General features: G+C 48.2%; 1 protein-coding gene across 2 annotated transcripts; it reads right to left on the reverse strand.

Moving 5' to 3' along the window:
* Window positions 1-5124: 5124 nt before the first annotated feature.
* Window positions 5125-15765, reverse strand: LOC123103783 (putative serine protease HtrA). 2 transcript variants are annotated; one of them, XM_044525464.1, is made up of 14 exons: window positions 15395-15765; window positions 14944-15049; window positions 14822-14842; window positions 14420-14485; window positions 14184-14315; window positions 13978-14105; window positions 13602-13886; window positions 13102-13232; window positions 12161-12278; window positions 9637-9729; window positions 6142-6207; window positions 5941-6053; window positions 5769-5875; window positions 5125-5435 (listed from the first exon to the last, which is right to left on the reverse strand). In XM_044525464.1, the coding sequence occupies exons 1-14, from the start codon at window positions 15512-15514 to the stop codon at window positions 5392-5394; spliced, it is 1530 nt and encodes a 509-aa protein (XP_044381399.1). In that variant the 5' UTR covers window positions 15515-15765; the 3' UTR covers window positions 5125-5391. The 2 variants fall into 2 exon arrangements, with proteins under 2 accessions (XP_044381399.1, XP_044381400.1); XM_044525465.1 differs by having other exon boundaries at window positions 5769-5869; window positions 15395-15703.
* Between the last annotated feature and the right edge of the window lie 541 nt (window positions 15766-16306).

A 16306-nucleotide genomic window follows, 5' to 3' on the forward strand; every position in this document is an offset into this window, starting at 1 on the left:
CAAGAAGAAGGTTGTGTAGTAGACATCAGCGCTCCTCCTCCTTGGCGCGCAGCGCAGTCTGAGCTTCGCCCAGCTGCTGCTGCAAGGCGGCGTTGGCTCCTGCGGAGGGCAAAGAAGAGAAGACGGTCAAGAAGACATCAAAGGAAAAGCGTAGCTGCTGGAGCTACATCCCGCGGGTGCGCTGGCGCGCCCCCGCGTGAATAAGGAACGAGGTACTTACTCCGGCTTTCGGACAGCTCAGTATTCCGCCTGGCCAGCTCCCGGACCTGGGAGTTGTGGGTGGCCGCGCAGATATTGTGATAGTCCTGCAATGGAGACCACAAAAGAAAGAAGGTTAGCACTCAGAACTTGCTTTTAAGTTCTGAGCCGCCTGCTCAGCAGTCGGCCCGGAACTCGGGGGCTACACCCAGTAGGGACGCTGGCGTGCCCCCACGAAAGATTTTCAAAGAAGGTTTTTGAAGAAGATTACAAGAGTCAAAGCAAGCGGTCGGCAGACGTACCCGGATGGTCGCGCGCGTCGACACGAATGCCTTTGTGTACTGCTGAAGAGCTTCACCCTGGGCTTGGAGCTGGGCCTGGATGTCTTGCGACGCCATGTTCAGCACGCCAGACCCGCCTCCTAGCGTCCACTTCGGCGGAACGGCGTTGGTGGCTTCTGCTTCTAGGGCTGACGAGCTCGCGGCCTCGATCATCTGCGGCCATGGCACCGATGTTGCCTTCGCCACGCGTCGGCGCATCGGAGTATGGGCCGCGGGGGTGGATCCCACCACCAGCTCATCGCCGGCTGGCGACTCCTGCGGCGCGTCTGACTGGCGGCTTTGTGACGGGGCAGCCGGCGCTGGCTGAGGCGCATCCGCTCTCAGCATGACATCGCCGCCTTCTCTGCTCCCATGGGCCGACTGGTCGTCGTCGGCTCCTCCAGCTGGCACCTGGACCTCGGTGCCGGTAAAGCGGCGCGCAGAGGGATGATAAGTTGTGGCGCCTGGCTGTGCGTGGCCTTTTCTGCCCGGGCCTTGGCGATCGCCTCTGCCCGCTCCCTAGCTACGACGTCAGCCTAGGCCTTAGCGACCGCATCGGCTTCTTTTCGCGTTGCCTCGGCCGCTGCCGCCTTCTGCCGCTCCGTCTCCTCCCGCTCCTCACGCGCCTCCTGTGCGTTTCGCTCCATCGCCGCCTGGAGTTCGGCGAGCAGGTCCACGCGGCGGGGTTCGGCCGAGCCCTTCGTCCCCCTGACGATGGAGGCGGAGGCCGACCTCTCAAGAGAGAGCAGGGCTCTGCTCAAGCAAGATGAATTTAGAAGGAGTTTTGCAAAAAGAAGTTCGGAAGAAAATTTGTAAGAAAAGAGACAAAGAAGAAACTCGATGGGGGATTGAGCACTTACACGGACACCATTGGGGGCTGCTTCGGGGCCCTTTGAAATTGGGCCGCCTTCATGGCGGCCTCTCGCCTCTTGGTCGCAGTAGCCGGGTTCTTCGGCTTCTTGGGCCGGCTGCCGAAAAGTGGCACGACGGCCCGAAGCTTCTATGCACCACCTGGCGCGGCTGGCACAGCTGACGAGCTCGCGCCCGCCTTGTCAGCTCCGCGGGGACGGCGCGCTTCAGGCTCCACATCGTCGTCGTCTGGCCACGTCTCGACGCCGCCTCCTCCAGACCCGCCTGTTCCACTGCCGCCGCCTGCGGTGTCGTCCTCCAGGACGGCCGCTCCCAAATCAGGGTCGTCCACGTCGCTCTCGGACCTTTCCGGCAGGTACTCCTGGCCTTCTTCCAGGGCATCGGCCACCTGTTGGGACGAGAGAATCTACACAAGTGGCCGGCTGATCAGCCGGCGAAAGCAGAACCCGGCAAAGGAGAAAGAAGAAGAAAGAAAGAGAAAGACTTACAGCAAGCGAAGGGTCTGCTCAAGAGTACGGTCGTTTTCCGAACTGTGACTCCCCCTCCGAGAGCTTGCAGTTTGAAATGTAGTTGACCAGACGGGCCACCTTCGCGTCTGGCATCTCCTTTGTGCACATCTGGCACGGATCTCGGTGCCTGCTCATCCGGCTGATCAGATGAGGCCGGCTTTGAAGGGGGAGAACCCGGCGCGCCACGAAGGCGGTCAGCAGATCCGAGGCCTGTAGGCCTTCCGACTCTGTCATCTCCTCAAGCCAGGTGATGGCGGCTGCGGAGGCGGCCGACAGCTTCTTCGGCTTGAAAGTCCAGTTGTGGCGGGGCTCAGCCGGCGGGCCGGCTCGATAGGCCGGCAGGTTGACGAAGTCGTGCTCCGGGTGCACGTTCTTCACATAGAAGTAGGATTTTTGCCACAGCTTGACAGACGACGGCAAGCTGATGGTTGGGAAGGAGCCGCCGGTCCCCGGGCGCCTTACCGTGATGAAGGCGCCGCACTGGGCCGCCTCGTTCTTGGTTGTGATTCCAAGCTTGGTGTAGAAGAATTTCCCCCACAGCTCAATGGTGGGGGAATGCCAAGATATCCCTCGCAGAGGGTGACAAATGCCGACAGCAGCACCACCGTATTCGGTGTTAGGTGGTGCGGCTGGAGGCGGTAGAAGTGAAGGAAGGAGCGGAAGAAATCGCTCGCCGGCAAGCCGAGGCCACGGATGAAGTGCGAGCGGAAGACGACCTGCCCGCCTTCCCGCGGCGACGGCGAGATCTCCGTCTCGGGCGGAGGACGCGCCTCAACGAAGCCTTTGCCGGGCAGACGCCGCATCTGGCAAAGGAACGCGATGTGGTCCTCATGGACGTTGGAGCCGTCCCAAGCCCCGGCTAGCGCCATGAGGATTCGAGCACGACGACGACACGCGACGACGACGAGTTGGCAAGCCTACGGCGGAGCAGCGACGCTGTGGGAAGGATGCACTAGACGGCGGTGGGCTGCTGTAGCACTCAGGCGAGAGGCAGGGGTGCGGCGACAGCAGCAAGGAGAGAAAGGAAGAAGGGAGAGGGCGCGCGTGCGTCTGCCACTCCCCTCCTCCCCCTACCTATAGCCCCAGGCGGCGAAGCCGAGGGGGCAAGAACGTGGGGGTCGTGGGATTAACTACGCCCACGACCCCGCGTTTACCGTGCAATAACTACGTATAGTTACTGTGCCTTGGAATAGCAACCGACTGCCTAGGCCGCACCGGATCCGCACGCGTGCCGAGGCCCAGTAGTGGCGGGCCCAGCCTGCAGCGATGTCCCGTCGCGCACATGGGATGGCAGGCAGGCCCAGAATGATGCCGCCGCGTGGCGCACGTGCAGCAGGCGGCCATCCTGGTGCCCGGCTGGCGCGCCATCCGGCTCCTCCCATGACGCTTCAAATTTTCCGGATGGTCTGCCCGGTCGCAGTTGACGCTTCAGAAGCCGGACGAAGTAAGACGACCACATCACTCGGAGTAGGAAGCTGCTGCGGCTTCTCGTCTTCCCAGCAGCGGCGCCCCACTAGCTTCGGGGACTATCGTCGGAGTAAATGACCACGGGTAGTGTCGGTGTCAAAACCGGCGGATCTCGGGTAGGGGGTCCCGAACTGCGCGTCTAAGGTGGATGGTAACAGGAGGCAGGGGACACGATGTTTTACCCAGGTTCGGGCCCTCTTGATGGAGGTAAAACCCTACGTCCTGCTTGATTTTTTTTAATGATATAAGTATTACAAGAGTTGATCTACCACGAGATCGGAGAGGCTAAACCCTAGAAGCTAGCCTATGGTCTGATTGTATGTTGTCCTACGGACTAAAACCCTCCGATTTATATAGACACCGGAGAGGGTTAGGGTTACACAAGGTCGGTTACAAAGGAGATATCCATATCCGTACTGCCTAGCTTGCCTTCCACGCCAAGTAGAGTCCTATCCGGATACGGGACGAAGTCTTCAATCTTGTATCTTTATAGTCCAACAGTCCGGCCAAAGGATATAGTCTGGCTGTCCGGAGACCCCTAATCCCGGACTCCCTCAGGTAGCCTCATCAGCCTCCCATGATGTTTCAAGACATCAGGGTCGGCTGTGCCCCTCAAGAATCAAAGACCCAAGCGCCGCTCTCTTTATGGTCGACTGGTCCAAGCGGCCGGCCACCAGAAGATGGCAAGGCTCAGAATGCGGCCCCGCAGTGGGCCGGCTCCTAGCAGACGGCCTTCAGAGTTGCCGATCCTAGCAGGCGGCCTCCAAAAAAAGGTTGGCTCCTAGCAGGCAGCCACAATCGCCCTCAAAGTTTGCGCCACATTATGACGACAAGACGAGGCATGGCTACAACGACGCCTGCCACCCCCAAATCCAGGGCAGAGCGTGGCTACAGTGCGGCGTACTGGGCGAACATCCCTCGCCCGGCGCATCACTATTGCCACGCCTCCCATGACATCACCCATGGCAAAGAAGGCCATGCTCCCACTATGAGCTGTCGATACAACCCCAGGCGGCAGGCCCTACCTATCAGTGAGAAGCCAGAAGGCGGCGGGATCCGCCAGCCGGCAGATGGGATGCCGACTCCCAGCAGCCGGCCTTCCCCCTTCCCTCAGAGTTTGTGCGCCATTAATCAAAAGAGACGAAGGGTGGTGGGTACTATAGCCACGCTTCCCTCGACAAAGCACATATCATCAGCAACATCGCCACAATAATGAGCAACCGACAACACTCACAAGCGGCGGACGCGGCCTGTCAACAAAGTACGAGACAGCCGGCAGGACCCACCAAGCGGCAGGCCCCAGTGGTCGACAGAGAAGCCGACATCTACAAACACTGACAGCCAGGTCCTACACCCGATCGAATTACCATTGTACCCCTGAGGTAGGCCTATATAAACCCCCAAGGCGCCCATGCAAAGGGTTCATCCTCACTAAGACCTCAACACACCCACACACATATAGAGGGAGTAAGCTAGGGCTAGCCTTGCTCTTCTTCCCCCTCTAGAGAAACAGCTCAAGGAGCAAGCTTGTAGCCACCATTGTTGCTTAGTGATCATGCAGAGACCCCGGAGAGCAGAAATAGGGGTGTTATCTCCTAAAAGAGCCCCAAACCTGGATAAGATTCGCTAGCGAACATGTTTGCGCCTTATTCCATTTCCTGGCACCGATGACGTATTATTAGCCCCCTTCATGATAAGTCATCCGTTGGCATATGTCACACGACACCCCCGACAATGAGCTCGTTGGGGCCATTTCGCCATCCCATAAGGTATGCATTACATATACCACAACATGCTGACAACAAGCGCTTTCTCGTTACATCCCACGACCCCGTCTTAGTATTTTTCATACACGCATTAATAAAACAATCAAACCAAACAAAATATCTCCGGGCCAACTTAGCATAGGGGTAGATAACATGCAGTTTAGTTGCCAAATATGGATCAGAAAACCGAAACGTTCACATCTGGCTCCCTAACAAGCTCCTCTTTAGTAACCCTACGAGATTGCTCAACTTGATTATTCATCAGACCCTTGTGTATCTAGATACGTCAGTCATCAAGGGGGCCTCTGAAACAAAAGCGGTGTCACGTCCATGAGAGAAACTTAGCAAGTAACAGTATTACAAGTGAAACAACCTAACCAAGACAGAGAGATAATGCAGCATTGCACATAGAATGCATCTACAAAGTGGTAACAGGAACTTTACACTAATACAACTTTAAAAATGCAGAGATCTAAATGTCACGGGTCTATATGAAATTACATACAAATCAGCAACGACACCAAATTTAACAGATCAAAAAAAAACTCAACAGAGGATGAAACTAAGACAGTAGTGGTTACTGCTTGAAACATCACCATCAAATAGGAGAGAGAAAGAATAAGAGGCAAGATCCTCACCATATACATAGCCAGGTCGACGACACTTTCGAACAAGGGGCATCATATCAGCATCACGTTCGTCATCTGGATATAGCCACTTCGTCTTGGGTACCGGCCATCTAACACTGAAAGAATTGACTTCACAAAATATATTGACATAAAAGCAATAATTTTGTGTCAGAAAAAGAACCTGTTTTGCTTGCTCTTGTTTTGACTGCTCATGTTTTGTTCGCTCATGTCGATAACTTCAGCACTGATAGTTGCACAGAACTCAGAGCCACTGCTTGGCCTTAGGAAAGATACCTATTTTCAATGCAATGGCACAATATGGAGAACAATTAAAGCATAAATGTTGACGCACAAATGCAGAATACAAACTTCTGCAACTAACCGTAAGATGCATTCTTTCACCATGTCGAAAAGCACTCTCTGCCTTGTCCAAAATCAGCTCATGGAACTGGTAGGAATAAATAAAATCCATATGAGTAGCAGATTTTGCATGAACATGTATGTTATGTACTAATACAACGAATAAAACTATCATACTCTCCAATAGGGATACAGGGCTTCTCGATCCATATCAGATGTCATGCAAAATGCACTTCTCGTTAACAATACATCATATATTGTGCAAATATTGTGCAAGCTAAAAACATAGCTCTACTTAAATTAGAACATAACCATGATGACCTGTATATTTATTCATTTTCAGGAAACAAGGAGCAGTGGGGGGGAATATACTGAAATAATATAGTTTAAGAATATAATATTTTTTAATTGATAATATGAAAATCCAAGGGTCCATAAGAACAAAACCACAACAAAATGAGCTCTAACATGAAACAAGAGGTTACATGCATGTTCTTCTAGCAAACAAGACACTTAGCCCACTCAGTTCTCAATTTGAATTACTATTCCTATATTCCAAATATGAATTCAAATGTTTACCCTCTATTTTGAGCATGCTAAGTTGCTAACATGCAAATTAACAAATATATTGCCATGTTGCGAGCCATTATTTGGAACTTTTGAACTGATTAAAGTATACCAGCGTGATTAAATTAACATGCAAATTAACAAACATAGTCATTATGCTTGACCTTAAGAATGCTGAAGGAATCTCAATAAGTTTTGTAAATATACCATGAATAAGTCAAAATCAAATCATATTGTTTACTTATTTCTTGACCACTTTCGGCAATAAAACATGATTAATATAAGCATTGAAATAAGGAGAAAATCCAAGTGCTCAACTAAAATTAAATAACTCTACCAACAGAAAGTACTTCTGAACAGATATATGCAATTTGCACTGAGCATGCAACAAACTGCAGGTGTTAATTTGTCAGGTTCTGGTCTCTGGTCACAATTAGAAAGTAGCTTGCCTGATGAAAACAATTTATGATTCAATTATTCACCACATTACTGCAGAGTTCACATTGTAGAATTGATGTGTTCTTACCAATTATTATTCCAACAGAATGGAAAATGTGGAAGGTGATTGCTCAAAAGCACAACCCAGTAAAATATGGCAGCTATGGAAATAATAAATGTCTGCCTGATCATTTTTTATATAACTAACTCTAACTTTCTTGTAGGAATGGGGTTCTCTTAGGTGGGGGTGAGTCAGGCGGTATGGAAGGTCCTGGCTTGCCTACTACATTGTTTCTAGAGCTGGATTTATTTCGGGTGTGTTTGGTTGGGGAACGAAGTGGAATGGAATGTCATGATTACATTCCATCGGAATGGGTCGGTTCCGTTCCGGTGTTTGGTTGAGGACGACAGATGGAATGGAATGGCGATGTATCAGTGTTTGGTTGCAGACAGAATGTAATGGGTTTGTTTGTCCTCACCCCTCAAATGCATATATACAATACGAACAATTATAGCTGCATTTTCTCAGACATTTACATTTGTTTCAATCTACATTTTCTCAGACGTCTATAGTGAATTGAGGATGAAACAAACACTTGTTATGATTACACAACTATCTCCTCTTGCGCCAAAACATATCTTACAAATAAAAAAGAGTAACTAGCTAACTCTTAGCACTAAAGAAAGGGTTAATGCTAATGAACTACTTGGCTCGTTGTCATGGAATGGAGTTGCAGATTAGAGGAAGAAACAGGAAGTGGCTGATGCGAATCCTGTATTAAGGAAGAACCGAAAGACCCCGTTGTCCTCCTGCTTGCAATTGAGGTCAGGTCGAGCAAGGTCGCCACCACCCCTCCGGCACATCAGGCCGCTGACGCCCTCTAGCAGATCCGTAGCCCCCAGCAGGCCTGGTCGCCGCCACCTCTTCTGTGGATCAGGTAGTCGTCCGCCGGCCCTCCGGCCAATCAGATCATCGCCACCAGCAAAAGTCCAGCCGCTGCCACCCACAGGTCAAGCCGACGTCTAGAGTGTGATTGCCTCCAGCAACCTCCGCCCCCCATCGGCTGCTACCCGGTCCGCTGCCCAGAATGGGGGAGTGGTGGCTGTGAGAGAGGAGAAGGAGAGCAACGCCGGCTTGAGGGAGAGACGAGAGGTGAGGGGAGGTTGGCCTGGTCTTTGGGGAGAGGGGCAGAGATGCGAGGTGTTCCGGGTCGTTCGCTCGATTTGGAGGTACGAGCACATTCCCGAAATAAGGGGAATATGCCGTCCCAAGAACGAGTGGGTTCTGATTCCTCGACCAAACCAAACACGAGAACCATCCCTGGGTGCGGGGCGGACCCATTACATTCCACCCAATGACACGAACCAAACGCACCCTTCATCTTCTCCCAGAGCCCATGCTCCTCCTACTACCTATGCCGATATTCAACCTTCCATGGATGCCAATGGTGCTTCCCGAGCTGTTGTTCCTACTCCATTGGTTGCTCGCAGAAACGATGTAACCATGCTAGTAGAGTGGTAGTACTATGGCGCAGATGTATCTGTCCCTAGGAACATGATGCTTACGTATGAGGTGAAACACAAGCAGGAGATTCTTAATCATACATAAAATGCAATGGCTTAGGTTAGTTTAACTGGCATCCTGGGTGCATGGCAACTGGACTGGGGCCTCCCAGGAAGCTACCTGCACATTGCTTGGTTGGTATCCTGGAGAGTAAGACCGGCCCTGGTGTCATATCTTGAGCACCTAGACATGCTGGCAGCAGCCTGAAACTACTGGCAGACATTAATCAGAAGAATAAAAGAAACAGGGCGGAGATGTATGAAGTAGCTGCCACGGCTGCCCTTGGCAAACAGGCAGCATTACGGCCACCAACGTGAGCTCGGCAGGAGGTAAGACAGAGGACAGACAGGAGAACTCGATCCAGGTGGTGAGTAGATTGATTGGATCCAAAAAAATCACATAATGGAACAGGAATTTGTGATTTCTCTGTTAATTAGGATTTTTCAATGGGTTATGCGCAGTTCTAAAAAGAAAAATTTGGGTCTGTGATTCCAAGAGAGAGAGAGAGAGAAAGCAGGAAGGTTTTCTGTTGGCCTTTATTAGGAGAGTACTTTAGTATTTATAAATCAAAGCATGTTGTTACCAAACACTTCTATCCCAGGCTAGCCTACCCAGGCAAACAAAAAGAACAGTTACTTCTCAGGCTCAAGGCAGGCATCACTTTCCAGGCATGGTGTCCAGGGAACCAACCAAACTAACCCATATTGAGACTACCAGGACAGGTCACCAACCAAACACTCTATATCTCAGGCAGTGCAGGCAAAAAAAAAATATTTGTTCAGGCTCATTGCAAGCATCACTTTCCAGACATCGTGTCCAGGGCACCAACCAAACTAACCTATAATGTTAGATTCGCAGGAAACCAAACCAAATAAATGGAGGTCTGATTTCACAGCACAGTTTAGAAACCAAAAAAAAAAGTAGAATGGCACGAAAGAAGAACAGAACCTCTTGTGCATTGGATAGCGCAAAGTCATCAAGCTTGGTAATTACATCACCAGCTTTGATTCCAGAATCTGCTGATGGGGATCCACTCACAACCTATGAAGCAAACAAGGATCTGTCAAAAAAAATCAAGCAAGTCACAGCAATAAGTGATCATCACAATGTAAATATCCAAATATATGTTCACATCCAATCTCAAAAGATTAGTTTTGTCCAAATCTGCTAATGTCCCTTTTCCTTGTTCTCACTTTCACTCAAGAAAATTGGCATACCACAGCGTACAGCAAAACATAGAATCTAGCCTGGATACCTGATTGCGATTGTTCAAATAATGAAATGAAGTTGAAAACAAACCTCACAGATGTTTACTACTGTGCAAGGGAATTACACCATTCCATTTAAAGCAACAAAAAATTTATGCCTGCTTAACACCTCTCTAAACTTCACGATTGAGGCACCCAGACTGAACCGAACTACCTCGTCAACAAAATATGGATGGTCTCCTATTCATGATCTGGGCACGCCGGATAATGCTGTTACTCCGGTTTGGCATGACATTTTCGAAGGCTTAGACTTCTTTTGCTCAATCACCATGGTCAATCTTGGCGATGGTGCCATCACCTCCTTTTGGGCTGACCTTTGGCTTCCGAACGCCACTACCACTTTGGCTCAACAATTCCAGGCTCTTTTCTCCCACTTAAATAGGCAGGCATCCTTTGTTGCCTGGGTTCTTGCTTCTCCAGAGCTACACCTCGATCTTGCTCCAAGATTATCTCATGCGGTTGAATGTGAACTAGCTAACTTGCGCGCTATTATGACTTTGGTAAACTTGAACCTGCAGGTCCCGAACAAAAGAATTTGCAGGCAAGACGGCAAGCTTCTAACAACCAAACTGGCCTACAAGGAGATCTGGTCCACCAGACCAACTGATTAGCTGGCTACTGCTATCTGGAAGAATTATGCTCCGACGATTCTATTGCCACCTCCAACGCCTGCCCCCTTTGTGGAGGAAGTGAGAATAATGACCATCTATTGTTTTGCTGTCCTCTCCTCCTGCCACTCCGGAGCGAACTCAATAGCTTGCATGATGGCAGGCCCACCAATCTTCTTGATGTATAGCAAGGTGCTCTATCCAACAAAGTTCATTCTACTGTGGTCATTGCTCTTCTATGGAATATTTGGAGACGTCAAACGCTAAAGTTTTTCGAGATGACTATCAGAGCCTCCATCACATTGCTCGGGCGGCTGCAGATGACCTATTGCTCTGGTCCAACCGTTGTAAAAATACCAGAAGCAAATTCTACTCTGGGACTGGGGCTCCATGTTGTTCCACCTAGCTGCGAGATTATAGTCTTGTTTTAATTCCGGCTGGTACGCCTTTTTCCGTTTTCTTTCAAATGTGTGCTCTTATACGTTATAAGTGACATTGATGCGAAAATGCCAAACGGAGACCGAGCTCCATGGAGGCCTTTATTTGAAAACTTCAAAATTTAAACTTTACAGTTTCAAAAAATTCGGACAATAAATACACTTATACCTAGATACATAATCTACATGTGAGCTACAATAAAAAGACAAATCTGGGGCTTTTTAGTATCTGTACTGTTCATCCTCAAAGCCTATGATTTGGTTTTTTTTGTGCAGCTCACAATTCAAGGTATTTCATCCTGAAATTTTTCACACATTACATCCTTGCATACATGCGTTTGTTTTCAGAATTTTTTGAAACTGAAATTTTGAATTTTCCAAAATAAAGGGCTCCATGGAGCTCGGTCTCCAAAATGCCCTACTCACATTGATGTGGATTTATTTGTAATATTCCTCATTTCTCATTATGCTGACTTAGGTGGTAGAGAAGGGTGTACAAGATGAAACTGCTCAAAAGATTGGCATTTTAGTGAAGACAAGAGGGCCACCAAAGTTCTGCTAGATTTGAGAAAGGAAGGTAGCATGTTCATGGAGAATGATGGGTCTATTGCTGCATTGAATGAGCTGGAGATATTATTCAAAGCTCTAGAAAAAACAAATATGATAAGACATGATAAGTTTTGGTTTAAGCAATGCTACAGACCTTAATTACCAAGTTGTGTTCAAGGGGGGCACGGTTTGGATCTTCTATTCGTACTTCCGTGTAAGTGTTTCCAATTAGTCATATATCATGTCCTATCGCCGGATGGGTTGGTGGCTTGGATACATGGCTGTCAGGGAAATTTCATCGATGGAAAGAAGTAACAAATGGAATAGGTTGTTAGCAATGCTCAATTTGATAATTTTCTTTGATCAGATTTGTTTGTTTATGTATGGGGAAAAATCATAAATGGGGAGGAAATTATGTTTTCTTAGTAATGAAATGGGGAGTGTGTATTTCTTAAGATGTTCAATTCAACTGCTTACGCCTGAAACATGTTATTTATTTTGTAATTGATACCACGTGCATTGCACGTGCACTATTACTAGTACACATATAAACAGCATAGCAACACAATGAAAGAAAAGACTACATCAAATGCATGAGGTGGATAGTCACCTTCTGTACGTAAATGCCATGTGCATGGGGTAAGATGTCATGTACTTCTTCACGGACACGCAATTTTTCAGCTTGAAGTGATCCAATCCTCAGACCATGCCATGGCTGCAGAACTCTCCTACACATATCACATCATTGATCATTCAATATATTTACTAACAATAGACCAGTTAGCAATATAAAAAAAAGGGCAGCCCGGTGCACGTAGCTCCCGCTTGCGCAGGGTCCGGGGAAGGGTCAGACCACTTTGGGTCTATAGTACGCAGCCTTTCCCTACATTTCTGCAAGAGGCTGTTTCCGAGACTCGAACCCGTGACCTACGCAGACTTTCCCTACATTTCTGCAAGAGGCTGTTTCCGAGACTCGAACCCGTGACCTCGTGGTCACAAGGCAACAGCTTTACCAGTTAGCAATATAGATGACCTAAAACTACACAGAAAAAATACTTGAGCCAAGTAACATCAGCTACACAGAACCCAGGATAGTGAAAGCAAGTTTGGTAACATCCAGAGAACAGTGACCAGCACATATTAAGGGGACTGGAACTGCTTACTCACAGCTAGTGGCTACGGGCTACAGCAAATACCTGGTTTCTGGTGGCTCAGATGAACAGGAAGTGACTAGCAACTATGATTATCACCACCCTCCTATCAGCAATTAATACTCGAGCCAATCATGCAGCCATCATGGCTGCCACTGATCAGCTAGGTGGTGGCAGCATAATTTTAGCATCTCCCAAGTATCCATCCAATAAACTTATCAATCTAAGAACCATTAAATGTTAGCTACGATATCCTAATTTTAATCTCAAAGTCCTGACCTAATGTCTCCACAATCAAGCAAATGATAAGAGAGTGGTAAAAAATTGTTTAGTATCTTGACAACATGCGACTGAACTAAATATATCCGAAGCACATACAAATAAGAACTTCAAAACATACCCAAATTCATTGAAGTGCTTTAAGCATTTCTGGAGGATAGTGATTGGTAAGAAAGGAGCTCCATCCTTATAATAAAAGCTCATGCCTATGAATTTTCCATCAGCATCAATAATGGGGCCCCCAATTCCAGCCTAGCACAGAATACAATGGCTGTGAACATGCTTTGTTTAGAATGTATTTCATATTTAGGTACGCTACATAATATTGTTCGATATGAACAATTTCTAAGATATTACTCCCTCCGTTTCTAAATATAAGCCCTTTTAGAGATTTCAATACGGACTACAAACAGATGTATATAGGCATACTTTAGAGTGTAGATTCACTCATTATACTCCTATGTAGTCTATGTTGGAATCTCTAAAAGGTCTTATATTTAGGAACGGAGGGAGTATGTATGAATATCTTCCTAATGCGAACAAAAAAGTCCTACTCTAGTCATATTACCAGTTTCTTTTTATTAATCTATCTACAGAGCGATAAAAGATTAGGGGAAGTACCTTTGTGGTCTTACATGTAGATGCCATGAGTTGCTGGCAATCGAATTTGCAAGTTTTGTACAGCAGTGTCCCACCTGTAGCCATTAGTTCTCCAGATTCAAAAACTCGTCCAATAGCTACCAGTTTACTTTGGGAGAATTTGACATTAGCTGGCACTTCATTATGAAAGCATGCTGCATGAAATTCCGGAAAAGCCTTGGTGTTCACAACAGCAATATTATAATAAAAATCATATTTCCACAGTTTTCCTACAACGAGCTTGCCATTGGGCAGGCGCACCTTAATCTGCATGCAAGTACAAACTGTATCATCTTCATCTCATGAGCACATAATCATAACAAACCAATGGGATGGAAAATTGACTAGTAGCACTAACCTCCAGTTTATCAAGTATCTTACTTTCATCTTCAGAGGATCTAATCAAGCTAGCAGAGGTTAGAATGCTCATGCTGGATGCTGTGTGCTGGATGATTGTGCCTGTGCATGTAAACCGTCTATTTTGACCTACACAGGATCGAATTTTTAGTTACTGATTAACCTAAAAAACTTGGAATCCCAATAACAAAGTGATTGCATTGTTACCCTTAAAAGCAGCAAGTGAGACAATGGACTGACATAGGCTCAAAGCAAGTAACTTAATGCTGGTGTGCTCTTCACTGTAGCCATCTAAATTTCCAAAGCAGAGCTCAAATGTATTCACCAAGCGCATGCCCCCTAATCGAAAAAACATACCATACCATGAGGGCTAGAATAAATATCTTGAAACACATGAAAAAAATGGGAGGGGAGAATCAGAAAAATGGAAAATAATAACTTGCCAGTAATCTTAGATGGCATAGGATAACCACGGGGAAGTAGGCTCTTGCGTAATATGCGTGAAAGGTCTGGTGCAATAGGTGAAAATGTGTACCAATTAGCATTTGAAGCCAATATGCAAGATAAAACTGGCACATGCCAAAACAAAAGGAATAGCTTTTGGTCGGACAAGTTTCAACCAAACAAAAAAAACAATAAGCATATGAGTAACATGTTTCTGTCGAACAAGACTTTGAACATTGAACGAACCTAGGAAGCAATCTTTCATTTCATTAGTACTTTTTTATGATGCATATGTTTAAACATGATGTTTTCGTTTAGAGGTAGAAATAATTTCAGGGATGTAAGATCCAATACTACGATCAAACGCTTCCAATCCCTAGGTGTCCTCAAAACAAACTAACCATCCCTCGGAGGCGGAGAATCTGCAGGTAATGAACAATTAATAGCATTAGTAATATATTTTAACTAGTTCCTTTATAATTAACAATTCAACAGAGACTAGAAATTGTTGCACTTGGTTCACCTTCTCGGTTGGAGTTGGACTGTAAAGAAGCCTTTCTCTTCTTACTTGTGCTTGCTCCTCCTCCCATGCGTGTACATTCTTGATTCTTTCTAGGCATCTCCTGGACCTATGGTTAAAGAAAGCGCTAATTATTGACAAAGTTACATAACTAAAAGCCATCTGAACCAGCATTTTTAAACCAACAAAACCACTCAAATGAAAGTTGAGCTATATCTACTGAAGATCCTGACAGCATGGTATACTTTCAGGACAAAAATTCCATGCAAATATAGGATGTATTAATCAGTAGACTATATCGATGTTTAAGTTTCTCGTCACGAAATCTCAGGTCATGCTAGGACAAAAGCACAAGGTACTATCCACCGGAAGTGTGACTGGCCCGCATCGGGCTATGCATGCAAGAAGACGAATAGAGTATGAGGCAGGGAACCAGTTTCCGCAAAAGACTCACCAGAGAGGTGGAAGGGAAATCAGGGATTGCCGCCGGCGCAGATTGGAGAAGCCGTTCCTGCTCGAGTGGGATGGCAGAGGCGCGGCGACAGGGTGCGGCGGGGAGCTGCGCCCCTCGCATGGTAGTGCTCGCGGCAGATCGCCGCCGATAGGGCGGAGGGGGGCGGCGGATTTGGGGACGGGGGGCGGCGACGGGGAGTGGGCTAGGGCTATGAAGAGGACAGCAATCCTTCTCGGACGGCAAATTTTGGGAGTGGGAGGGGGGCTATACCTCCAGAGGCGTTCCCGCAACCTGGCGCACACCCAACCTCGATCGATTCTCCGTGACCGGGTGGGAGTGGGACGGGGAGCTGCGCCTCACGCCCGGTATTTGGGTGGTGTTCGGTCGTGACAAGATCCAACTAAGAGCATGCATTACTAGTAGAGCCTTCAAACTCTCAAATCCCTAAAAATAACCGTTTATTTTACAGTTTTCGCTGAAAAAACGCTGTAGACTAAAACCTCTAAACCCTCAAACCCGTAAAAAAATTTAGAGGTTCAACCCTCAAACCACTTTGCAATCTGTAGAAGTAGGGGTTGAGAGGAAAATCTCCCCCCAACCCGCACTCCTCCTCGTCGCTCGCTCCTCGCTCGCGCGGGAGCCAACCGCTCCTCCTCCCGGCCTCTTCCTCCCGCCGCGCTCCTGCCGCGCCAGCCATGGAAGGCCCCGCCGCCGCCGCGCCCCCGCCCGCCGCTCCCGCCCCGCCCGTCCCGTCCCGTCCGCCTCGCCCGCCCCGGCGCCCGCCCAACCGACCGTGGCCGACGTGGTGGCGGCGACCCACGTTGGGGCCAAGCAGCGGCGGGCGGGCCTCGCACCACCTCCTGCCGCCCCGACCACCGTCACCGCCCCGCCCGCCTCGCCCGCACCGGCGCC

This window comes from Triticum aestivum, chromosome 5A (genome assembly GCF_018294505.1).
Source record: "Triticum aestivum cultivar Chinese Spring chromosome 5A, IWGSC CS RefSeq v2.1, whole genome shotgun sequence".
Classification (NCBI taxonomy): domain Eukaryota; kingdom Viridiplantae; phylum Streptophyta; class Magnoliopsida; order Poales; family Poaceae; genus Triticum; species Triticum aestivum.